This window comes from Rhinatrema bivittatum, chromosome 18 (assembly GCF_901001135.1).
Source record: "Rhinatrema bivittatum chromosome 18, aRhiBiv1.1, whole genome shotgun sequence".
Classification (NCBI taxonomy): Eukaryota; Metazoa; Chordata; class Amphibia; order Gymnophiona; family Rhinatrematidae; genus Rhinatrema; species Rhinatrema bivittatum.
The window spans coordinates 29,989,112-30,014,101 of record NC_042632.1 but is presented as its reverse complement, the minus strand read 5'-3'; the positions used below and the strand labels follow the sequence as shown (position 1 = coordinate 30,014,101).

Genomic DNA, 24,990 nt, shown 5'->3' with positions numbered 1-24,990 from the left:
CTCAGGTAATACAGATACAATGCCGCCAAGGAAGGCGGCAAGCCTCGCCTCAGTAAAGAATCCCCCTGCACCTGTGTTCAAAGATAGACAGAGTGGCAGTGGTGAGTTACCTTAAAGACAGTGAGATAGATGAGCCCCGCACCCCACCTGCTATACCTTTCCCTCTATTTTTCACCAGGATCCCCTTCCCCACACCACTCCTGGGAGTAGGAGGAAAAATCACAGCACCAAATGAAAGATTTTTGCTTTTTACTGACACCCTATAACTGCATTCAGGCATAAGAAAAATTGGGGGAGGGATAATGGAACATAGGTCAACAAATTAACACAGCAATAGGAAAGAAATACTGAAGTAAAAGGTACAAATATAAATGATGGTAATATTATAGGCTAGTTAGGTATGCACGTGATTAAACATTTATCAAACCACAGCTAGTACTTAACTACTGGGTACCCAGGAGATTTATGAACTTTTAATTACAGTCATTGGGGTAATTTTGAAAAGGATTTATGTGTTTAAAACTGGGTTTTATGTGCATAAATGCACTTTATGTGCATAAGTGGGCTATTGAAAATTGCTTCAGTATAAGCTATAGAATTGTCAATAGGTTTTATGTGCATAAATGCACTTTAAGGGCCTGATTTTAAAAAGCTTTTGAAAAGTAGTACAATACATGCCATTGAATTGTCCACAGGATATTCATGTATAAATGCACTATATGCACATACATAGCTTTTTAAAATTGCTACGATTGTATGTTACACTTACACATGTAATTCCATTTAAAATTACCTCCTAAAAGGTGAATTTTAAAAGCCCTATGCACGCCGAAGTTCGGATATGCGGGAATATGTTGGACCGGCGTGCGCCAAGTGGATTTTAAAAGTCACCTGGATACACGCGTACATGCTGCTGTGCACACAAATGAAAAGCTTTCAAAAAAGGGCCTGCGTCCAGCGACACGGCTATTTTATAACATGGGCGTGGTCTGGGAGGGGCATGGACATTCCTGGATTTTAACTTGAAATTAGCGCATAAATACTTACATGCACTGGCACACACCGGGGTCCCCTGCCGTGAAAGTTTACTTCTGCTATGGATGACGTGAAAGTAATAAAACAAAAAAAGCCTAGACAGATCAGCGGGGTTTTAAGGGTCGGGTCTAACAGGGGGGAAAGGAAGGCTATTAAACTATGGGGGAGTGGGGGGGGGGGTTAGAAGTCCTATCCCTTAACTAGGCGAACTGGGAACGAATTGGTAAAATGGGCAATGATGTTGGCACGCTTTTTAAAATCCCCTCACTTACGCAGTAGAAGTAGCATTTGTGTGCACAGGCATGCACACAAATGCTGAAAGGGGAACCAAAGCTTTTTTTTCACCGGAGAAAGCACAAATCTGGCTAACTGGAGTGAAAGCTTCTTGCAGTCTCCAGATATGTCCTTATTGTTTGTATGGGAAGAATTGAGATCTGGCTTCCCTTGCAATGAGAACTGTAATCTTGTAGTCCCCAAATGAGAGTTAGGGCCTTAGCGTCCCTTGGCTGAGAATGTGGAACTTATTATCTTGGGAATGAGAGCTAGAGCATTGCCACCTCTGTTGTCAGAGCCAGGATCCTGAAGTCTCTAGCATGAAAGATGGGATCTTGCTGTCACTGGAAGGTGTCATGGCAGTGTTAGAGTGTTTCATTATCTGAGGTGACAATTGCAATTATGCTGTCTGTGCCTGTGGCACCTTGCTGTCCTTCAGGTGAGATATGGGGCAAGGCACCATTTAGAGTGGGAACTGTCATTGTGCTGTCTCTGGATTGAGAACTGGAGCCTTTCTGTCTCTGTACCGAGAGCTAGGGCCTTCCAGGCCCTGGGCTTAGATTTGAGGCCTTGTGGTCTTCAGTGTGCTAGCTAGGAGTTTGCTGTCTCTGAGATGGAGCTACAGTCTTTAGGTCGCTTGGAAAACAGCTGGAATCCTGCTGTCTCTGGAGTTAAAGCTCTGATTGTAATGTTTCTATAAGATGCTTTCATGAAATGTTGGATGTTCTTCATCTGCAAGATGTGATGGGCATTTCTTTAGTTTCACAGCAGACTCAGAGCGTGAGAAAAAGGAATGGATGGAAATTCTCTTGGACTCGATCTCCGAGACGCTCTCTGATTATGAAGTGGCAGAGAAGATATGGTCTAACAAAGCTAATAAATCCTGTGCCGACTGCAGGGCTGCCAACCCTGACTGGGCATCCATTAACCTCTGCGTGGTCATCTGTAAGCAGTGTGCAGGTCAGTGCATGCAAGGCATAGAGAAAGTGTGTGTCTGCAGATTATCAAAAGAAATCGTAAAGGTCACTCTGCAGGTTCTAGAGAAACAGGACACAGGTCACTATGTATAGGTTAACGAAAGAGGAAGGGTACAGGTCAGTGTGTGAGGTACAACAGTGTAAAAGGAAAAACATTAGAAAGGTGAGTATTAGAAAAACTTTTGAACCATTGAATCCAACCACCCTTTTTGATATCTTTTCAGAGTTATGCTATCTGTTTCGTGGAAGAAGTCTGTAACCTTGGCATTATTTTGGACTGTTCACGTTCAGATCTTGCATAAAAAAAAGTAGTACAATTCCTATTGGAAATGATGCATCCTATGCATACTCAAACTATATCTTGAACCATCAGACTTTAGAATTATTCTGGAGTGCTTAGTGATTACTAAACTGGACTATTGTAACTCCTTCTACTTGGATCTGCCCAAATATTCTATTAAGGCCCTTCAGGCGATACAGAACAGTCAAGATTCTAAAAAGGTACATCAAAGTTCAATCACATTTCTCCAGTTTTGTTATCTTTACCCTGGCTCCCGAAAGAGTACAGAATCAAATTTAAGGTCCTTTCCTTGATACAAAAGGCCACGAGTAGGGATGCCCCAGACAGCATTAACTCACTGTCAGAGATCTACCAGCCAACTTGCACTTTAAGATCTAGTGGTCAGTGCTTGCTGGACATTCCGAGCTTTTGCACAATCAGAGTGGTCGATTCTCGAAAAAGTATCTTTATGGTAGCTGGCCCAACATAGTGGAATCTTCTCCTAGTGGAAATCCGCAAGGAAATTAATACCAAAATATTCAGAAAGCATCTTTAGACATATCATTTTAAGGAAAAATTTTGATACATTATTATATGTTGTTTTATCTTAAATTGTCTACAATGTCTTTATAATGTCTCTGATTTTTTTTATGAATGATGTCTGATTTTTTTTTTATCAGTTATCTTATTTTTGTTATATTTGATGCTGTGAAAATTATGTATGTTAGTACTTGTGAACCGCCTAGACCGGGCTTCCCCAACCTGTCCTGGGGACCCACGGCCAGTCAGGTTTTCAGGATACCCACAATGAATATGCATAAATTTACATATCATGGAGACTCAGTGTATGCAAATGTATCTCATGCATATTCATTGTGGATATCCTGAAAACCTGAATGGCTGTGGGGTCCCCAGGACAGGTTTGGGAAGCTTTGGCCTATACCCTTGGATTCACTGCATATAAGACTTTTAAAATAAATAAAAATAAATGTAGCGGGCTTCAATAAAGTCAAGATTGATGCAAAGCTCTTTAGAAAATGAAACTGAAGGAAAAGAGGTCATGTTAGAAAATGTGGAGGATGGAGGCTCTGAAGAAATACAGAAAACACTTTTTCTTTAGAGAGGGCTCTATGTGCCTGGAATAACTTACCTGCAGAGGTGGTGCAAAGCAAAACTGAGAGAGAATTTAAGAGTGCCTGGGTCAGATATAGGGAACTGAAGAGAAATGGAAGCCCTGGGTGCTGGTTTATGTACAGGAAATCATGATGTCTATCCAGAGTGGTATGAGAACCAAAAAGGAGCAATGATAAAACTGACTTGTGTACATCTGGCAGTGCTTAAATATCCTTAGTCAGAGCAGCATAAGGACAACTAGGACAGACTGATTGGACCAAGTCATCCTTAACTGCCAGTGTGCACTATGAGATGTATTTTCAAAGTGATAGAGCTGCTTAACTATGGAGTTAAATAGCTTTGAATGCATACTGCTGCTGAGTAGCTAAATTGTTTCACTTGGCGGCCATATTTAGCCAACCTCATTCTAAGCATCTTTGAGGCAGGATTGGGTCGGAGAAGGAACTTAGCTAGTGGCTAGTACTAATTTTCTTTGCTAGCTTGTTAAGTGGCTACTCTTGTGCACAGGAATCGCAGGATAAAGGCTGCACATGGACCCCAGCACACAGCGAAATCTGCCCATCCTAGTAACTCAATCTGAAAACAAAGGAACCCCCTCCAATAACTACATCTTCTTGCACACAGCAGTTCCTTCCCCTCCATCCCAGCAGCCCAATCTGATAAAGAACACTCCCTATCCCAGTCTAGGACTCCGCCCCTCAACCAGGCCTGGATTTAGGCACACAGGGGGGGGGGGGGGGCAGCAGGCGAGCTGAAGATTTGCAGACTCCCAGCTCTGCTGAATCTCACTCATCAGAAAATAGGAGTGGAAGGTTGATGTTGGAAGGGAAAAAGAGCAAAGAAAAGCCGCTCTACTTCTAAATCTAGCCTCTAGGTCCACCCCCCCACCCCCCCAACCGCATCTCTGCTGCCTACGCCAACTCCTCCCTCCCTATCATTCAGAGAAATGAGGTGAGGAGGAGAGCATTGGGCAGATAGAGCAGAGCAATGAAGGCTGTTCCTTAGACTTTCTGCTCTTTTGTCCCTTGTCTGGGGGAGGGAGGAAAGGGGCAACAGCATCACTATTGCCTAGGGGTAGCAAAATGCTAAATCCATCACTGCCCTCAACAAGGTCTGGACTAGCAAGTGCCACTCCTTTTCTTTCCTTTCCTACTATCACAACCCAACCCAAGACCCTTGGTGGTCTGGTGTCCCTTCCCCCTCACTCTCAAGATTTTACAGGCTGTATGCCCCTCAGCACCTCCCAGACCCATCCTTTACACTTTGGAGGTCTTGATCCAAATACTGGCAGAGAAGGTAGTACCAAATTCAGAATGGCGCCATCTGACCTGATGCCTTCCTATGGGAGGCATTTCTTTATCAGATTGAGACTTGGAATTCAACTAAATCTAGCCTGCTAGATTTAAACTGAGTGCTCTACTGAAAATCTACTACTGGGACACCATGTTAGGTCTGTCTGTAGACTCCTGAGAGAAGTGTGCAGTTCAGGGTATGACGGTTGCAGAAATGGACAATGTTCAGGTCAGGGTTTACAGGTGACAGGGGAGCCATGTAGAGTCCAATGTGTGCAGGTAACTGAGAGAAACGATGTGCAGGCTAGGTATGAAGGCCATAGAGTGGTCTCTGGAAGTTACGTGGTTGAGTTATTTTTTTCAAGTATGGAAAGTTTATAAACAATTCTGGGCTCTTATCTTTTTTTTTCCCCTGCAGGTCAACACCGAGGCCTTGGCACAAATATTTCCAAAGTGCAGAGTCTGAAACTGGACATCAGCATATGGAGCAATGAAATTGTCCAGGTACCGAAATCCCTCCTGTCTGCCTGTACCCCTGGTTTCCAGAACCAGCAAAACTCTGCTCTGCTTCCCCTTGCCCATTGCGCGGCGTTAGGTGCCCTATACTAGGTTCTGTACACAGGACGGGCAGAAAAACATTGCCACTAACTGGTGGAAAGGATTGTAAAATACTGCATCATGCCATCATTTTCTTATCCTATGCAAAATTCAATGCTTTTCTTTAATTTAGGAAGTCAGTGTGATTCAGGCTTTTCTTCAGAAGCCTGAGGGGAGATTTGGAGACAATTCTGTGGCCAAAATTTTGAAATTCCTCAGCAGTTCTGCAGCATGTCTGCATATGTCCACATCCTGCTATTTAAACGGCAAGAAGATATTGCATTCTTGTTGGTTTTTAGTAGCTGCGTATCAAAAGTTATGTTATTAACTCTTTGTTGGTAACAATCAGTTTTGATGTGCCTGTTAAAGCACAGGTTTCCTGGCTGTGATTACGAGATAAAGCCCAAGGATTTTAGTTCCCCCTTTCATTTGGTGCATCACAATCCTAAGGATGAACTCCAGCTCAAACAATAGTGATTTGATTTATTCAAAAGACCATGACTGCCCCATCTATGTTTATTACTCATATAATAATGATGCTAATAATACAGGTATGAAAGTTTGTATCTGATTCCATTTTATCCAAATAGGATCCAAACGTGGCTTAGAGCTCTGAATGTCAGAAACGTACGGTCAGTTATTGAAAGGATGGATAGCCTGGTAACACAGAACCGGTGCCCAGACTTTCTGGAACTTTCTGTAGGTGGAAGCAAGAAGGAAGGAATGGTCTTCTCTTTTATCACTCGTCTAAACAGAGGCAAAAGCCTTCTCCAGCTGAGACAAATATCAGTGGCAGAAGAGATCTGAATTGGTGTCCTCCTGCTCAGTAGTCTGCCTCCTGATCTGTATTTCCTGCATATGGCCAAATTACCCCGTTGTCGTTCTGACGTACCTGAAAAATAAGGACGTGCGCCTGAATTTTCTTATGCTCACCTTTTTTCTCTCGCTTTCTGTACTTGCCGCGATCGGATGCATTGTATAAGCCCATCTCGTGTGAAGTGTGCACGGGCCCATGTGCATCGCGCCATGGGCCCGTGCACATGGGCCCGTGCACACTTCACACGAGATGGGCTTATATAATGGAGAAACGGCCTGCGTTTTTTTTTCCTTTTTGAAACTTGAAGCTGCAGGGGCCATGCACTCAAACAGCCTGGGTATTGTGCGCTGCTGTTTCAGCGGGCGGCTGAGCGGGCGCAAAACTGGCACGTGTGCATTTCAAAATCCATGTATATGTGCGCTATTTTACTCCCCCCGACCCGAACACCTCTCCAGGTGCGCCTCTTCTTTATGGGCACTAGGGAACGCACCTATAGGGGTCCACCTCTGGTTTTTCAGAGTGGATTTATGTGCATTACCTGGGCTGCTGAAAATTACCCTCTTCAACCTTTCTTTTTAATTTTTAAGGCTTGGAAAGTTTATTTGCTGAGCCATCTGTTGACGTTTTATTCTCAATTTTTATTTACCAGCTATTTATTGTCTTGGGTAACGAAAGAGCCAACCGGTTCTGGGCAGCTCGGCTCCCGGCGTGCGACGTGCTTCATCCCAATGCCACCACGGAGCACAGGCGTGACTTTATCATCCACAAATACCGAGAGGGCAAGTACCGGCGACCACACCCCCACTTCAGCACGCAGGAGGAGATACTACAGGTAATAAACCAGGGTCTTGGGCTTTGGACATCTGCCTGACCTTAGAGATACATGCATATGCAGATATACACATATACATGTGTGTGTGTGTGTGTGTGTGTATGAGTGTGTGTGTGTGTGTGAGTATGTGAATGTCCTAATATAGTACAACTTTCCTGATGCTTCTCTTCCTCTTATGTAAATGAAAGAAAAGCTGCTGTTATAGCAAGCAAATCCCTTCTTATAGTAAAAAAAAAAAAAATCACTCAACAGAACAAGTTATTTAATGGAAACATTATTTTAAATATAACTTTCCATTATTATTTGCAAAATTAATCCAGTGCAGAAAGCACTCCAAAGAAAAAGTAAACAAAATTGTATTTATTATACTGTACCTACCATCTAACTGATGTTTTGATCCCTAGACTCGAGCCTTCATCACATTTAGGGACCGAAACGTTGATTAGATGGTACATACAATGTGATAAATAATGTAATGCTTGGCTGCCATGGCCGATTCTTACTCACCCTGGGACGCCCCTGCCAATGCAGATGCTGCTGCTATGCTGCCTTCCTCCCCAGTGGTTCCTAGGTGTGCTTCCTAGGCACGCTGCTCCTTGATAGGCCCCGCAGTGTGAAATCAGGACTCGGGCCCCAGGTATTTAAACTCCAGTGATGCACTCAAACACCACCTCAGCAGCAAGTCCTCCTGCCTTGCAGTGCATGTTGCTATCTTCCATGCCTCGTTTCTTGCCTTTCCTCGTTGTCCTGTCTAGCCTTGTTGTCCTGCTGTCTTGCTTTGCCTTGTTCCTGCCTTGCCCTTCCCCTCCGTTGATTGCACTGTCCACCTTTCCTTGTCCTGATCCTCAGTGTCTTGTCTCTCCCTGTCTTATCTGCCTTGGCCATGGCCTGATTCCTGGTTCTGACCTCTGCTACGGGTACTGACCGCTTCTGGATTGCCATCTGCCTTGACCCCAGCTTGGACATAGATACTGATTGCTTGCTGCCTGCCCTGACCTTGGCCAGGACCCGGATACTATCTGCTCTCTGCCTATCCCGACATTGGCCTGGATCCGCACACTGTCTACTCACTGCCTGCCCTGATCATTGCACGCATCTTGACTTCGCCTAACCACTCCTTGCGGGACTTTCGCCTAAGCCCTGCCGGCCCCGGTGAGGAATGATTCCGGTCTAGGTGAAGTTCTAGTTTCAGTCCTACCAAGAGCACATCCACCAGCTGTCGGATTGGGCCTATGCGTCAACCATACCACATTTCACATCCGTGACAAATACATTACTTGTTTATGCTCTTTTTGATGCGCCTGCTGCTACTCAGTTAATTTTGATCCTATTTTGAAAGTTTCATGATTTCTCTGGTAGCCTTTCATTATTTGCAAACTTATATAAAAGCTATGATTTTCAATGTATATCTACACGATAGCAGTAATTAGTAATATTACGCCAGTGCTGCAAATCAAAGTACAATAGAATGGATAGCTGACTCTTCTGATGGAGGTATTTCCTCTGCATGTAATCCTTCCCTTCCCTTTTCAATCTGGTTGGTAGTTAGAGCGATGGTGCCATTTGCCTTCCCTTGTTTCTTGAACCTCACGGGACCGATTTTGTCACTAGAGGCGCGAGTTCTCGATGGCGGGGGCCTGGGCAGAGTAGGCAGTGGGAAAGATGAACTGCACTGCTCTCTCCACCTTGAGCGTTCTAGTGAGGGACTTATCTCACCTCAAGGGGTTGGATGAACTGACGTGGATGAAGAGGAAACAAGGGAGAAATTGTTTGCCTTCCTTTCCAAGCTTTGAGTCAGGTCCCAGTCATCTCCCTGGATTCCAGTTCAGCAGCACTGGCTTTTCTGATAGGGAAGTTAGAACTCCTGAACTGGTCCCTCACTCAAAGTGCTGGAAAAATAGTATTTCAGTCTCGGCTATATGTGCAGACCACAAAAAAAACCTGCAAATGCTTTCTAAAATGTAAGTTGTGAGCAACCTAGAAATGCCTAGAAGATCCCTCAATCCACTATTGAATGCCCAGAAATAAGCTCCTTTTTCAGCGTTTTACACCAGAGGGCATACATTGGTGCTAAAACTACATTATACACTCTGACTCACACATGAGTTGTGGTATGAAGGTGTATTGTAACATGCCAGGTACAGAGAGCCTCTGTTCACACTGAAGACATCATTGAAAATACTGGATTGTAATGTACATATTCAGATTCATTCCCACATTTACTGTGCACTGCCATGGGGTTGTTTCTAGTTAGAAACATTTGAATAAGGTTAACTTAGAGCAGGATTGTCAACTTCTACCATCCTTAACCATCCAGTAACCTTGTAAGGATCTCATTTCTACTCAACTACTAGACTGAGTTCCTTTGAACTAATTTTCGTATTCACGGTGTTTGTGAAAATCTGAGGGGTAAATACTAGAAAATAGCTGTTATGAGTTGATTTGGTAATTTGCCTGCTATGGTCTAATGGGTTAACATTGAATTCCATCTTTTGGCACCATAGAGTGCTTGGTACAGGTATGCAGCCGTTGCCCACGTTCCCAAAACTGTGACTGCTCAGCAGAACAATGGAAGGCTTGTTTGTATCTTTTAGGCACTCTGCGCTGCGGTGGCAGGTCCCAGCCTGCTGAAGACTGTCATACAGTTCTTCTCTGATGCAGAATCCGTGAGCACTGCAGATATGGGGGGCTCTGATGCTCCTACTTCTCCCTCGCAGGTTTCGGACCCTCGCTGGACTTTGGAAGGTAGCTCCCACGGAATGTACTGTGGTAAGCAGCGACTTCGTTCTCCCTTGGTTCAATGCTGGATCGGAGCCTCATACAAATTATCCCACAATGCTATTCACTGATAAGACTGTCTTAGGATCTCTTACGTTCGGGACCCACTCTAGTTCATACTGAGAAAAGAGCTATCTCCATGCAGCTAACCCACTGAATCAGTTCTGTTCCAAAGTAACATGGAGATAAGCTTCTCCCTCCAAGGATGTGCATAAAAAAAAGTGTTTTGTGATATGTTGTTTCATTATGGATTTCTGTCATTTATTTTACTTCATTTTCCCATGTATATTGTTTGTTTCATTTTAGTGTGTGCTGTATTTTTACATCATGCATAATTTTACAATGCACATGCTTTGGCTGCTCTTTTTCTGGTTCCAGTCTACAAGGAAGCAGATTGCTTCCACCCCCACCCCCTTGGTTTTAATGCATCAGTCTACTACATTTTGAGAATTGCACATACTGACAGACTTTAATGCATGCTAGAATGACATAAACATCATAAGGGAAATTGCATTCATTCTTTGTGTTGGACAGGAAATAACACAAAAGAACATATTGCTGATGTTTGCACTTCTTTGTAAAATGACGGCACATCCCCATCTCCCTCCATGACTGAGAATTAGCAATCGGCACCATTAACCTCTATAGATTTAGATGTACTTTGTCTTTGGAAGGGAGGCTGTTTTATACCTTTAATGTCTTCATCTCTCTTATTATAACACTGAAACAGTATGTCACTGTACCTCTAATTTTTTGTAACGCCTTATTCTTACATAGTTGATACCTGTCGGGGTTAGAGTTTAAGAAAATAATTATTCCTGAGGGCGAGAGCTTCATGTTAAGGTAGACTAAAGAATTTATCTTTGTTCTGTTAGATTCATTGAAGCTCCATAGTGACTCGACTCCAACAAATTGTTTTCGTAACTTCATCGTGACTAACTGAGAATGTTTTGTTGAATGATGTCGGTGTTTTTAGAAATACTGATTTCATCCTTAGGTGTTCTCTTATAATTTAACAAAGTTATCAATGATATCTGTTCAAGGACTGTACAACTACTTTTCCCATCAAAAGTTATGTTGGGATAGAACTTAAGATCTAACTTCATTTAGCCAAGGGGAATCCTTTTAACATTTGGGTGTTTTGTGTTTCGCAGAGAACCAAGCCCCAGATAATTCAGACCAGACCAGGGTGTATGATGAAATCATGCAGCCTGTGGTGCTTTCCGGGTATCTCTACAAGACAGCAGCCATTACCAAGCTTGCAACCACCAAAAAGACAAAAGATGGTATGCCTGGGACACATAGGGCGCACATTAGGGCAGACAGTCCCTGAGATCCGGGAAAGAATATGTGAAGGGAGGCAGGTAGAAGGGTTACAAAGGGTAGTATGATGACTAAGATAAAATGGTGATATTAATATCCAAGTAGACAGACAGACTCAGCTCAGGCAGGAAGGAAGAATTTTAAAGCCATAGTCTGTGGAGAATGTTCTCAAGTTGTGCCTCATTCTAAATATATGACATCCTAGTTGATACTAGTTTTCCTAGAATAATGGATCAGATGGGCCTGGGGTTTCTGAGCTAGCTTTCAAAATTTAAAAGTAAGTGGGATAAACTGGAAAGGTATTTTTAAGAGAATGGGAGCACATTGGAGAAATTGTGGCAGGAAATGAAAATATTACAGAAAAAGTAGAAGTCAGTAAGACATAATAGTAGAAAGAGGCATTGTGCAAAAGTGATAGATAATGATAAGAGCGTAATAAGTAGCCAACAAGGAAAAGCAGAGATGTGTAGAGGGAGAGATTATAGGAAAGTGTTGGACAATAAAGCAAGGCTATTGGTAAGGAAAGGGTGTATGAAATAAGTCCAATATATATTTATTAATTGCGATTGTTTCTTATTGACTGCCATAGAGTTCCATAAACACTGGTGTAGCTTGGAAAGATCCCTCCTCTTCTATGAGAATGAGAAGAGCATTGAGCCAGTTGGAAGGATCAACTTATCAGATGTTGTGTGTTTGGGTGTGACAAGGTTGGATATGGTGTCGAGCCCAACTCCTGCAGAAAGGTATGTTGGAGTCGTCGTTGATTTCCCTTTCTGCATTTCCTATAACAGAACTCTGTAACCCTCTCAAGGAGCATAGATAACCCTCCCCAAAGCCAATTAGCCGGTTTAACAGTATGGTGTAGTCCACCAAGATCATGTAAGTATAACTTGTGTAACTAAGTATGATATTAACTGCAGTACATATGCAGTCACCCCAAGGCTGCTTAATTATAGCATAAATGATTACTCTAATCCCTTCCCCCCATGACTTTATAGTGAAGCTTCTGTGTGATTCTGAGGATTAATGGTAGCTTTCATATGTTAGTGCCTGTCTTCTGATTAGAGGAAGAGCCTCCACTGCACCGCAAACTTGTCCTAACACTGCCATCTACAATTTCCCAGTTGGATTCCCTACAACCAAAATGTCCTCAGGTTTAGAATGTAGAGAGCCAGATCAGCTGTAATAAACTAATGCAGTTTGTATTTTAATGGCACTCCTACTGTACTCCAGTGCTTTTTCTACTAAAAATCCAAATAAAAAAAAAATCAAGACTGCAAATTCTAGAATTCAGTGGGATACAGTTTAAGAAACAAGCACTGGATCATCCTGTCAAGTCCGATTGTGCTCACTAAGAAGCCATTGTAATAAAGTGTTAGTAAAAAATGTGTGCTAAATTGTCTTTACCACTGTGCTAAAAAAAACCTCGTTGTTACCATTGCAGTAAGCTAAAAGGTCCATATCCAGCTGCTGGCTTGCTGGGATATAAAGTGGCATAGGTGTGCTGCTGAATCTTAAAGTTAGCCTGATAAGTTTATCCAGCTAACTTTAGGACTGCTCTTTGGCTGACCTACAGTTATCCAGCTTAAGGGCTTTTTTTCATGGGGTGCATGCTGGTACTGAGTGCCGGCACCTTTTCCTCCACCTGCTTATTGGCCCTCAATAAAACCAAAATTATTGCAAACTTCTAGCTATATTAACAGAAAAAATATGTATACATATACGGGCGGATTTTCAAAGCCCTGCTCGCGTAAATCCGCCCGGATTTACGCGAGCAGGGCCTTGCGCGCCGGCGCGCCTATTTTCCATAGGCCGCCGGCGAGCGCAGAACCCCAGGACGCGCGTAGGTCCCGGGGTTTTCGGAAGGGGGCATGTCGGGGCGGGGCCGAACGATGCGGCGTTTCGGGGGCGGGGTGCGGCGTTTTGGGGGCGGGCCCGGGGCGTGGTTTAGGGCCGGGGCGTTCCGGGGGCGTGGCCGCGCTCTCCGGAGCCGCCCCTGGGTCCGGTCTCGGCGCGCGTGGATTTACGTCTCCCTCCGGGAGGCGTAAATCCATGGATAAAGGTAGGGGGGGGTTTAGATAGGGCCGGGGGGGTGGGTTAGGTAGAGGAAGGGAGGGGAAGGGGAGGGGAGGGCAAAAGAGCGTTCCCTCCAAGGCCGCTCCGATTTCGGAGCGGCCTCAGAGGGAACAGAGGCAGGCTGCGCGGCTCGGCGAGCGCCGGCTGCCCAAAATCGGCAGCCTTGCGCGCGCCGATCCAGGATTTTAGAAGATACGCGCGGCTACGCGCGTATCTTATAAAATCCAGCGTACTTTTGTTTGCGCCTGCTGCGCAAACAAAAGTACGCGATCGCGCAGTTTTTCAAAATCTACCCCATAGCGAACCAGAAGAATATTTCCTCTAATCTTTAACACTGGCAGATATTCCCACAAATCTGGAGAAAATGTTAAGGAGCTTCATACATCAGGCCGATGCACTCATAGGCTTTAGTAAACAGACATGATGCTTATTTTGCTGCCCATAAGGTCCTAAGTAAGTCAATTCTATACTCTTTACTTGACAAGTGGTATATTAAATAATGTTTCAAGCAAATCCCATGGTTAAATATTTTTTAAAATCTTTGTTATAATGCAATGAAATGCATTAACTTACATGATATCCCCAACATGGGTCTGTGTTTCAAAAACTTGTCCTGTTCTACAATACTCAGCATTTCCTCTCTCTATTGATGGTGTTTCTATAGACCAGTGAATAGACATGGATATTTAAGTATGCTTGGCATACACTGCTTTCAGTCATGTCCTTACATGTGTCTCATTATGATAGGCTATACGCTCGTTATTGCAAGACACTACATTGGTCACCATTACCACAGGTCATATTAAAAACATCAAATCAAGGAGTAGCTTTCAACTTCAATACTAAGAAAATCATTGTTGTATCGTGTTTAAAGAAAAAAATCCAAAATTGTTCCCTTTCATTCAGTCTTGCCTCCTGATCACCTCCCTGCCATGGTTCTCGTATGTGTTCTATGACAGATTCTGCGAATGCACGAATCTGCTTAAGAGAATGCGGTACCTTCGGAGCATTTGCCTTTTGAGTTGCACTACGACTTTGCTGTTCATTGAGATGTGATTTCCCAGATCTTTTCGTGTGTCCTGTATATTTTCATGAGCGGGGCTCACTGTGGCATCATAGACCACCCAGGACATGGTACATCTGGTGTAATCATTTACCTCAATAGTCTGTCCAGATCCAGGAAGTGTCCGTGCTGTGCCTGTGACGGTGCTTGCACGATGCGAGCACTTACCACACGGTCAATGTCTTTTTTTTTTGTTCTGAATTTCGGTCCACCTTTTGCATAGGCAAAGTTGCCCCCTTAAAAAAAACAATCATCCAGTGCCACTTACACTTTCTGTCCTTGTTACCTCTCTTCTGTGTGGAGAAGGGACTCGGGGGGGATGACTGCTGCCCGGGAAGGGAAGTGGGGAGAGAAGAGGACGGATGCTGGACCACTGGAGGAAGAGAGAGGGAATCAGCCTGCTTGCTGGGAGGAGGGAGATGAGAGAGAGTGAATACCCTAGGTGGGGGGAGGGGGGGAGGAGAAAGCAAATAGTATGAGGTGGGTGAAAAGTGTTATATTAGGGCTGCCATTGTTCTTTTGTGTGCATGTGTGAGGAAGGTCTTATGTTGGAGCTGCCAAGCCTCTGGCATTGTTGTGAGAAGTGAGTGTTTTGTTAGGCTCCAAAAGGACCAGACAACAACCATAGGGAATAAAAGCCTTTTCCTTTAGGTTTAGTAATTTGTATATGTCAGCTTAGGGGATGTGAATGTGCAGTTTCTCTCATATCTTTGCATGTTGTATGACACAGAAGGAAATGCATTTCTGCTTCGATTTCTCCAGTAATGTATGAGGAGACTGGCTTCTTGGGGTTTCTAGTTCAGTTTTTGTCTGCATATTTCTATTTATAATTTGTGGCTACTTATTCTGTATTTGCTGAGAGTCTATCCGTGCTCTGACTATGTGATCAAGGTGAGGTATCTGTAGCAGCTTCTTCTGTTTTCCCAATGAAAGTGTGTTGGTGTTCTCAAATCAGGTGTAATATTTGCGATGCTGTCATTTCATAGGCTGTACACTTAGTTTCAGGGGACAGGGCCATGGGCATGTCCCTTCCCATTTCGCCCCCAGGAAGGGCCCTGCACATGAATACCAGCACCGTTTTTTCCAGAAATAAAGCACTGTCCGTCTATATTAGCTGGACCAAAAATTGGCATTATCCGGCTAACTTAACCGGATGAAACCATTCTGCCCCAGTATGCCTCCAGTCTTGGAAGTTGTCGGCTTTAAGGCACGCAGCTAAGCGGGTTTTAAAACATGCTCGCGCAAGGGACAATTGCAGTTTCCTATGAATCCACCAGTTGGTCCAGTCTATCCTGAGGTCATCCAGACCCCTCTGGTGGTTCATCCTGCATGCCCCCCGGTTTCCCCAGAACCCTCATCCTGTTGTGTAAGCCCCAAATCACAATTTCTGTAGCCTTTCTCCTCATCAGGAACGGAAATAAATTTACATGGCTAACAAGGCGCTACACGCTCGTGCGCGGCCCATGTACTCGCATTTATGGGCTTTTTAGCACGCGCAACGCTTTTAAAATTTGGTCCTTAATGCTGTAACCCCCCGGGCTGGGTAGTTCCGAATAGGGGCCCAGGGCACACATCTCAGTTCAGCTATTAAGTGCTCAATTCTTAAAAAGACAGAGTCTAGAATTCCCTGTACGAGGGGAGAGGGAGGGGGAGATTAACTTCTAAGCCCTAATGAGTTACTTGACACAAATCCACCCTTTAAGTCACATGTAAACAGCACTAATGATCTCAAGTTGGAAAAAGCAGCAATGATGCTGGAAGCTGGTCTGGTTTCCAACTCAATTTTACTGATAATTTTGGAGAGCCAAAACCCACAACTACTGCTCCACGCTAAAAGAATTGGATTAGTCTTTCTAGTAGAGAATCCTTTTAGGTTCTCTCCATTGTACCACAGAGCAATCTGCATATAGTTAGAGGTTTCTATTCAGTGCCCCTCTATATCTGGACCAGGCTGGGACCCCCAAGCCCATGGAGCTTTGCTCCAGGTCTCCAGTGCTAGAGGGACCTAGCACTCCAAACCAGGGATTCTTGTTCTAGGACCCTCATGCATCAGGACCAGAGATCCTGAACTCCCTCTGCCTAGCCCCCATTCAGATTACTAACCCGCCCTCCATATGAAGCCATCCACCCCTACCTATCCCCCCATCCACTCACTAATGAGACCTTTACTAACCTACTTTCCCCACCCACTAATGCAACCACCTTACAGGCCTCCCTATAGAATGGCTCCTCCTATCTTCCTGCCGGCCATTATAAAAAAGGCAGTGATTCACGTGGGTCACTGACTTCAGTTGAACAGGCACTGTTTCTAAAATGGCTAACGAATAGGACAGGAGGTGCAATTCTATAGCAAATGTAGGGAGGAGTCTGTAGGGTGGGTGGAGGTAGGATACAGGCTGGGTGGATTACTGAGTGCAAGGGAAGATAAGGTAGGCAGGGGGGTGGGTTAGTGAGTGAATGGGGGGCTAGGTGGGGTGGGGATTCTGGAACTGTGGTGCTCCTGGATTCAGGCCTTCCAGGTGCAGGCATCCAGGACCTGGGACTCAGGTACGGTCTCCAGATTTGTGTCTCCCAGACGCAAGAGTTTTGGTTTCCGAGGTCATGGAGCTAGGGTTCCTGAGTGTGGGAGTCCTGGACATCAGGCTCCCGGACTCAGGTTTCCCAGCTGCGGGGCTCCTGAGCTCCCGATTCCCCAAGACATCGGCATCCCAGGCTTGGGATTCCCGGGTACAGTGGTCCTGAACTCAGCTTTTCCAGGTCCCTAGGCTCTAAATTGAGGCTCCCAAGCCCAAAAGTCCCCAGCTTGGTGAACCCAGGACTGTGGTTGGCTGTTATTTTTATTTTGACTTCAATTTGCTTCCATTAGAACTAAATGGAAGTTAAAACTTTACTTCATCTTCAGGGCTGTAGTAAACAATCTGCGTTGAAGGTAAAGTTAAAAAAACAAAACATTAATTTATAGATCACTTTCTTAGGTTGGAAGTAAATCCATATGCAGATGACTCCTGTGCATTAGCATAGAAAATGTGCTCAAGCTAGCAAGCTGCTTTAGCGCACCTGCATGAGTCATTTTAATGCACCTTGTTACGTCAGCCTCTAAATGTAAGATCAGTTTTAAAACTCTTTTTTTTTATGCTAATAGTAATAATAAACACCCTGTAGTTCTAGCTGACCTTGAAGTAAATGCCCTCTGCTCTGTGAAAGCCTCAGCTTTGTCCCAGTGTTAATGACCCAAGGTGTACAGTGTAGCCCAGTTCAAAAGTGGATACGCTCCATAGTGCTGCACAGCCTTCTTCAGACCGTACAGGTCAGGGTAACTAGGGGATAAGGGTATATAATCCAGCTTTATGTGATAGCAGAACTTCCTTAAAGAACAAATGATGCAGTCACACAGATGGTTCCTGTGTGATTAAAGTTATCAGATTGTTCCAACAGCTGATTGTTTTTAAAATGATTTCAAGAAGGAGGATTGTTTACTAGGCACTAGTATTTATTTGCAAAAGGTTTGCGAATGTGGGAAATCAGATGATGTCAGACTTACGTTGGTGTGAACGAGGACAGGACCATCCTTTTGAGGCAGCTGGGAAATGGGAGGTCACTCAAATCCTTTCATCCCTGTGCAATCTGATTTTAGCAAAACTAGAAGCCGTGGCCATGCTTAAGTGCAAAAGAATTTTGCTGGACTCCTGGTTTTCAACTAGGGAGTTGCAGTGAGCTCAGCCCTGCAGTCGCACAGTGCCCTCCCGTGGGACTGGGGGCTGCTGTGCAGCTCCACGTCCGAGTTAACTCAGGAAGTTTCAGCCAAGAGCTAGCAGGAGCAAAGGCTGCCAAGGGAGACATTCTTGTGTTTGATTCTTGTGTTTGTGTTTTGCAGGTTTCGTGAGACGTTTGAGATTTTTCTGTGCTCTGAGAGAATGCATCAGTTTGGGACAGACAGTACAGACACACTCCAGGCCTGGGCTAGCGCCATCGGAAAGGTGAGAGGAGGAGAGAGGCGGTGCACAGGGAGGCAGGGCCTTTTCAGGGATAGGTGCAGGGGCTTAGAGCTCGTTTTCCCTTTCTCTGAAACCGGTATGTCTCACTCAAAGATACACACACACGTGCTTCAATTTAAGAGGCCAATGTACCAAACTGAGAAAAAGTTTATGCACTATTTGTGAAACAGCGTACAAAATTGTTGTACTGGGACAAAAATACAAATAAGCCTCGTAGAAATATAGCACCTAAAGTTTTTCTGTAGGAAATTTTACAAAACAAAAAAACCTACACCTCTTTGAGATGTTATGTCTTTGCAAAATCGGCTCTGTGAAGTAAATTTCATGTGTAGTTTTATTGCTTGCTAATAGCTAATGAGCTGCTTTGTGTAATTTTGCATCACAGCTGCTCATTAACTATAAATTTAAATAACCTTTTGTACTCTAAAAATTACACGCAAAAGTTTCCTGTTTGCAATGGAGGAAAACTTTGCAAATCCTACTTTGCAGCTAAAGCAGGAAGAAGTGCACACTGTCGCAAATAATGTGCACCGTTTTATTCATTTCTTTAAAATGTTTCTGCTCCACACTAATCCAATAACACTGAGCATGGTGCATTACAATAACAAGCTACAGCATCGAGATAAAACAGACCATCATAAAATACAACAACAGCAAGAACAGATAAATAAGAGCATATCTGTGAAATCTTTGGAGCTGCAGAGGAGCAAAGTGAAGCTAAGTAAAAACCTCTAAAAGCAAGAATGCTTTAAATGTTGTTATTTATTTGCACACATATATATTCCACACAATCCTAAAATAATAGTACTCTGTGGATCCCAAAGCACATTCATAGTATATAATACAATACTGCAAAGAAAGAATAAACTGATATAAATTGTAAATTGTCATAAGGAGTAATCGTGTTGCTCACGTTCTCTGAGTTCACTTAGGGGCAGATTTTAAGAGCCCTGCTCGCCTAAATCCACCCAAAACCGGGCGGATTTAGGCGAGCAGGGCTCTGCGCGCCGGTAAGCCTATTTTACATAGGCCTACCGGCGCGCGCAGAGCCCCGGGACTCGCGTAAGTCCCGGGGTTTTCGGAGGGGGCGTGTCGGGGGCGGGCCCGAACCGCGCAGCGTTTTCAGGGCGTGTCGGGAGCGTTCCGGGGGCGGGCCCGGGGGCATGGCTACAGCCCGGGGCGGCCCGGGGGCGTGGCCGCGCCCTCCGGACCCGCCCCCATATCGCGTCCCGGCGCGCTAGCGGCCCGCTGGCGCGTGGGGATTTACTTCTCCCTCCGGGAGGCGTAAATCCCCCAACAAAGGTAAGGGGGGGGCTTAGACAGGGCCGGGTGGGTGGGTTAGGTAGGGGAAGGGAGGGGAAGGTGAGGGGAGGGCAAAAGAAAGTTCCCTCCGAGGCCGCTCCGATTTCGGAGCGGCCTCGGAGGGAACGGGGGTAGGCTGCGCGGCTCGGCGCGCGCCGGCTATACAGAATCGATAGCCTTGCGCGCGCCGATCCAGGATTTTAGCGGATACGCGCGGCTACGCGCATATCTACTGAAATCCAGCGTACTTTTGTTGGCGCCTGGAGCGCCAACAAAAGTACGCCTATTCGCGGTTTTTGAAAATCTACCCCTTACTGTTTTATGTAATGGTTGTTGATGATGTAAACCGGAGTGAAGGCAGCTAGCTATACCTCAGTATATAAAAAGCTTTAAATAAAATTAATAAAATGCTTTTAAAACTGAACATAAAATAAGTCCTTTAAAAGCCTCTCCCAAATAGACCTTCTTTCTAAAACGTTTTAGGTCCAGTTCCTGCCTTAGCTCATCCGGGAGTGCATGCCGCAGAGTTGGCCCCATGTAGGGAAAGGCTCTAGAGCGCGTAGTTTGTTGTCTAAAATTACACAGCAGGGGCCAAGTGAGCATATTTGTCCCAGAGGAACGCAGCGTTCTAACTGGGGCATTTCTTCGACCACATAGAGAATTACCATACATACGCGCGCACATGGACACACGATTTTATAACATGCGCGCACCGGCGCAAGCACGTTATAAATTCCAGGGCAGCGCGCGCAAGGGGGGGGTGAAATAATGCAACTTTCGCGCGGCGGTGCATCACGGCCTTCCCCAGTTCCCTCCCAATCCGCTCCAATTAAGGAGCGGACTGGGAGGGAACATCCCTACCCCCCTGCCCATCCTCTCTCCCTCTTCCCCGTAAAACGGCCTACCTTTTTTTTTTTTTAATTTATTTCAGAACTTACGCCGGCTCCTGAGCTGCTGGCGCACGATCCCCTGGCACAGCGGCAAATGGCTGCTGTACCAACCGCCTCAAGCTCTGCCCTTCCCCGCCCGCTCCTTTTACGAGGCCCCGCTCTTATGCGCGTAACAGGGGTTACGTGTGCAGCCGGGCCCCTTCTAAAATTTGCGCACAGCGCGCACAAGGCCCAGCCACACGTATAACCCCCGGATTTTACGTGCGGGGGGGAGGGGGGTTTGAAAATTTGGCCGTGATTTATTAAACTTTATTCCACAGAATAGGGAAAAAGTCTTAATAAATCAGGCTGTAAGTCTGCACTGAAAGTAATGAAGGGGGAAGTGACTTGCCCAAGGTCACAGGAGCGGCAGTGGGATTTGAACCCTGGCTTCTTGTTACCTAAAACTTAAAACTTCTGACAGAAGGGATTACAAGTTGCTGCTGATCAACCAGCCACACAGCCCAAGCGGAACATCAAATGATAAAAGGTTTTTGAGATACTCGAGTCCATCATCTTGCAGGGTCTGAAAAACTAATGTTAGCAATTCAAATTTGGACCTGAAGGTTATTGAAAGCCAAAGCCCGTTTTTCAGCTTAGGGGTAATATGCCCTCTTCTATGACTTCCTGTGATAAGAACATAAGAAAATGCCATACTGGGTCAGACCAAGGGTCCATCAAGCCCAGCATCCTGTTTCCAACAGTGGCCAATCCAGGCCATAAGAACCTGGCAAGTACCCAAAAACTAAGTCTATTCCATGTTACCATTGCTAATGGCAGTGGCTATTCTCTAAGTGATATGCCGAGCTTCAGCTTTCTGAAGTACCCGGGCAACCTTTAGGGAAGTTTTAGGTAACCTAAAACGCAGGGAGTTACAGCGGTCAAGTGAGGTTATAACTAGGGCTTGTACTACTGACCAGTATCTCAAACCTCTATCAAGAGTTAGTTTATAAAAGGCAGCCTTTAGGACTGACCTTATCTGTGGGTTAAAAGTTTGAATCTAAAATCATGTTCTGAGCCAAAAAAAGGGAAGGACAGACTCTTTATCTGCAACTGAGGCATCTCATCAGGAAATGGCAGAGAGCTCACCCAAAATACTTCAGTGTTTGCAGAATTTAATACAAGCTTATTTAGATTCAATTACTCATCAATAGCATGCAAGAAGGCAGTTAAAGAAGCTGACCCAGATTGAGCAGATGTTTAGATAAGCAGGGCAAGTTGAATACCATCTGCATAAAATGTATTTTAAAATTCCATAAGAGACAACCAGACTCCCCAAAGGAGCCAAGTAACAACTGAATAACAAAGTGGATAAAATTGACCTCCTGCAGTTCACCCGATAATATTGTTTTAACGGATGAAAATTTGCCATTTTAGTGCATGAAGTGGATTTTGCAGAGCTTTTCGCGCTGGGACTGAAACCTGGCTCGTGCCCCTGCCTTGACTGCCAGTAACCCGCTGTCGCTCTCCCTCCTCCATACAGTGGTTCTCTCCGCTCAGTTGTCACTGCCTCTTGGGACATGAATTCCAGCGAGTTGGGAAGTTGCGCTACAAGGCCATGCTGAACCCCAATCAGTGGAAGGAGGGCTTCTTTCTGCTGCAGAAATCCCATCTCTTTATCTGCCCGGGAGAGGACGGAGCAGCAGAGGACAGCGTGAATCTCCGGAGGCTTCAGGAGCTGAGTGAGCAGGGTGATAGGAGTTTCTCGGGGGAGACTGGCACCCCCCGAGTGCATGGACTGACCTGTGTTTGTAAGCGTGTGAAATTGCGCAACTCTAGAATCGTGGAAGCCCATGTTCAGCTGCTGTCCGGCTGAGCTAGCTGGCCAGAGAAACATATCCAGCTTTGGCAAGCTATTCAGTGGCGCAGCCCTTGCTTCTCAGTATATCCGGCTATCTAAAAGTTAGCCGGATAAGTTGAGGACAGGTCTCCGGTGCAGCCGGAAGTAACCGGATAAGTTATCAGAATTAGCGGGATAACTTATCCAGCTAACTCAACTCGTCCCTGTTACAACCCCCACCCCGCCCACCACTTAGCTGGCTTAACTTATTTATCTGGATAAGTAGGTATCCAGCAAAGTGGTGGCCACTGATCTTGGGCAGATATTCAGCTGCCTTCACTTAGCCAGACAAGTCAAAACTTATCTGACTAAATGGTGCCGAATATGGACTTCATGGTTCTCAATACTATCCTCGAAAAACCTCTCCGGCTTTCATGATATCGTTAATGAATATGAGTGAGCTATCTCTGTTAAAGCCTGGATCTCCAATATATGCACATGTATTTCATGCACCTCCATTATGGATATCCTGAAAATCCGAGCATTAGGTGCGCCTCCAGGACAAGTACGAATGGAATATGTCTAACAGAATGTATGTGCATGTTTTATATACTTATACCATAGTCAGGTGATATTTATAATCCTGTGATGGTGTCTATATCTGTGTTTAGGCATGTTATGTGCTGTAAATAAATAATATGTGTCACAGTAAGTCTGCTTTCCAGCTTCTATGTACTGTATTTACCTCTGTCTAACCCTATTTAATTATCTATTTTTTTAATAGCTGTTGCCCCTCAGACAGAAAATTCAGACAAGAAGGAGGTTCTAATCCTTGTGGAGAAGGGAAGGTGAGTAATATGCACTTGTAGTTTTTTTCCACTTAATTTAGAGTATTCCAGTGTGCGCAAAGTTACACCTTCCCCATCCTATAGTAGAACTTGCACATTGCTACCCTTGTGTTTGCTTTGCTATGTGACCCCTGATAAACCCTGTGACCAGTCCTGCTTAATAATCCCACCAGAGAAATCGCATCTCATATTTGAAAAACAGAGCAATGTAAAATTTAAAAAATTGTAATGCAAACATTGACAGCTAAAATATACCATAATAAAACAAGAGAAAAAACTAAATAATTGTATGATAAAAATATGAAATAGAAATATACAATAGAAATTCATAATGCTAACACCGACAACTAAAATATACCATGCTAAAAAAATAGAAAAAAAATGAGTAGAAGTGAGACCATAGTCCATAGAATAGAACATTGCAGGAGTCTAATCTAGACAGAACGAATAAGTGAGTAAGTGTCTTGAGGTCAACTGAGTCCAAGAAAGATTGGAGTCGAGGAATAAATCATAAGAAAAAATAACTTTGCATCAGGGAAGTGATATGATTGGTAAACTTTAATGAGTCAATTTTAATACCTAGTATGATAATAACATCTTTTGTCTGAATGTTAGTAGCAGAAATGGAAGGAAAGGGAAGTTGAACAGCAGTATGTTTCCATAAAAACCAGATTCCTTAAGATTTGTCTACATTGACTCTTTGAGTTTGAATAGTTTAAGCCAATTGGCGACCTTTAGTTAAACAGATACTGAAATGTGTAAGTGAATGAGAAGATTCTGGATCACAATTTGCAATAATCTGAATATCATTGGCATAGAAATAGCCTGTATATCCCAAACTTAATTAGGGTAGCAAGGGGGGGGGGGGGTGTCCCAGTGAAGACTGAAGAGAACTGTGAGGCACGCCAGAGTCCAAGGAACTGAATGGGGAAACTATGCAGTTCCAAGTAACACTATATGTATGATGTTCTAGAAAAAACTAATCAAGGGTTTTATCCCGTGCACCATTTTCAAATAATCTATTAAGCAATAGCTGGTGATCAACTGTATCAAACACTGCACTCATATCCAAACAGGACTAGTAAGGCAGCACTGCCTTAGTCTAGACATAAGCCAATGTCATTGATCAGACCTGCAAGATTCGTTTTGGTACTGTGCCCCTTTCTATACCCAGACGGCCACATTTTAAATCCCCCGCGCGTGCAAAAAACGGGGTTACACACATGACCGGGCCTTGCACTCACCGCACACATCTTCAAAGGGGCCCGGCCATGCACGTAACCCCCGTTACGCGCCGAAGTGCTGCGTCCAGTTAAAGGGGCAGTCCAGGGGGCGGGGAGGGGTGGGGCTGGAGGCAGCCAGTACATCGTCCATTTGCCGCTGTGCCGGGGCAGGGATGGAAGGCACGAGCAAGTTGCTACTGCTCCGTTGGAGCAATAAGCAAGAAAATAAAAAAATCAAAATGTAGGAGAAAGGGTTTAGAGGGTGGGGAGGAGAGGGGAAGGTAGGAAAGGTGAGCTAGGGGGGTAGGGAATTTCCCTCTCAGTCTGCTCATAATTGGAGCAGACTATGAGGAACTGGGGAAGGCCGGGATGCGTCGCTGCGTGGGAATTGCGTAACTGCTCCCCCTCCTTGTGCGCTAGCCGCTCGTATTTTATA

General features: G+C 44.7%; 1 protein-coding gene across 9 annotated transcripts in view; it reads left to right on the top strand.

Moving 5' to 3' along the window:
• Positions 1-24,990, top strand: part of ARAP3 (ArfGAP with RhoGAP domain, ankyrin repeat and PH domain 3) — a 125,101-nt gene that overhangs the window by 62,331 nt on the left and 37,780 nt on the right. For all 9 annotated transcript variants that reach the window (XR_003853334.1, XR_003853333.1, XR_003853335.1 and 6 more), the window contains 9 exons: positions 2,069-2,268; positions 5,410-5,495; positions 7,055-7,237; positions 9,832-10,006; positions 11,170-11,301; positions 11,928-12,081; positions 18,352-18,454; positions 22,187-22,385; positions 23,268-23,331. Coding sequence is in view for 4 of the 9 variants with exons in the window: in XM_029583254.1 (XP_029439114.1) it covers positions 2,069-2,268; positions 5,410-5,495; positions 7,055-7,237; positions 9,832-10,006; positions 11,170-11,301; positions 11,928-12,081; positions 18,352-18,454; positions 22,187-22,385; positions 23,268-23,331 (1,296 nt within the window). In the remaining 5 variants the exon portion in view is untranslated. The remainder of the gene's footprint in view (positions 1-2,068; positions 2,269-5,409; positions 5,496-7,054; positions 7,238-9,831; positions 10,007-11,169; positions 11,302-11,927; positions 12,082-18,351; positions 18,455-22,186; positions 22,386-23,267; positions 23,332-24,990) is intronic.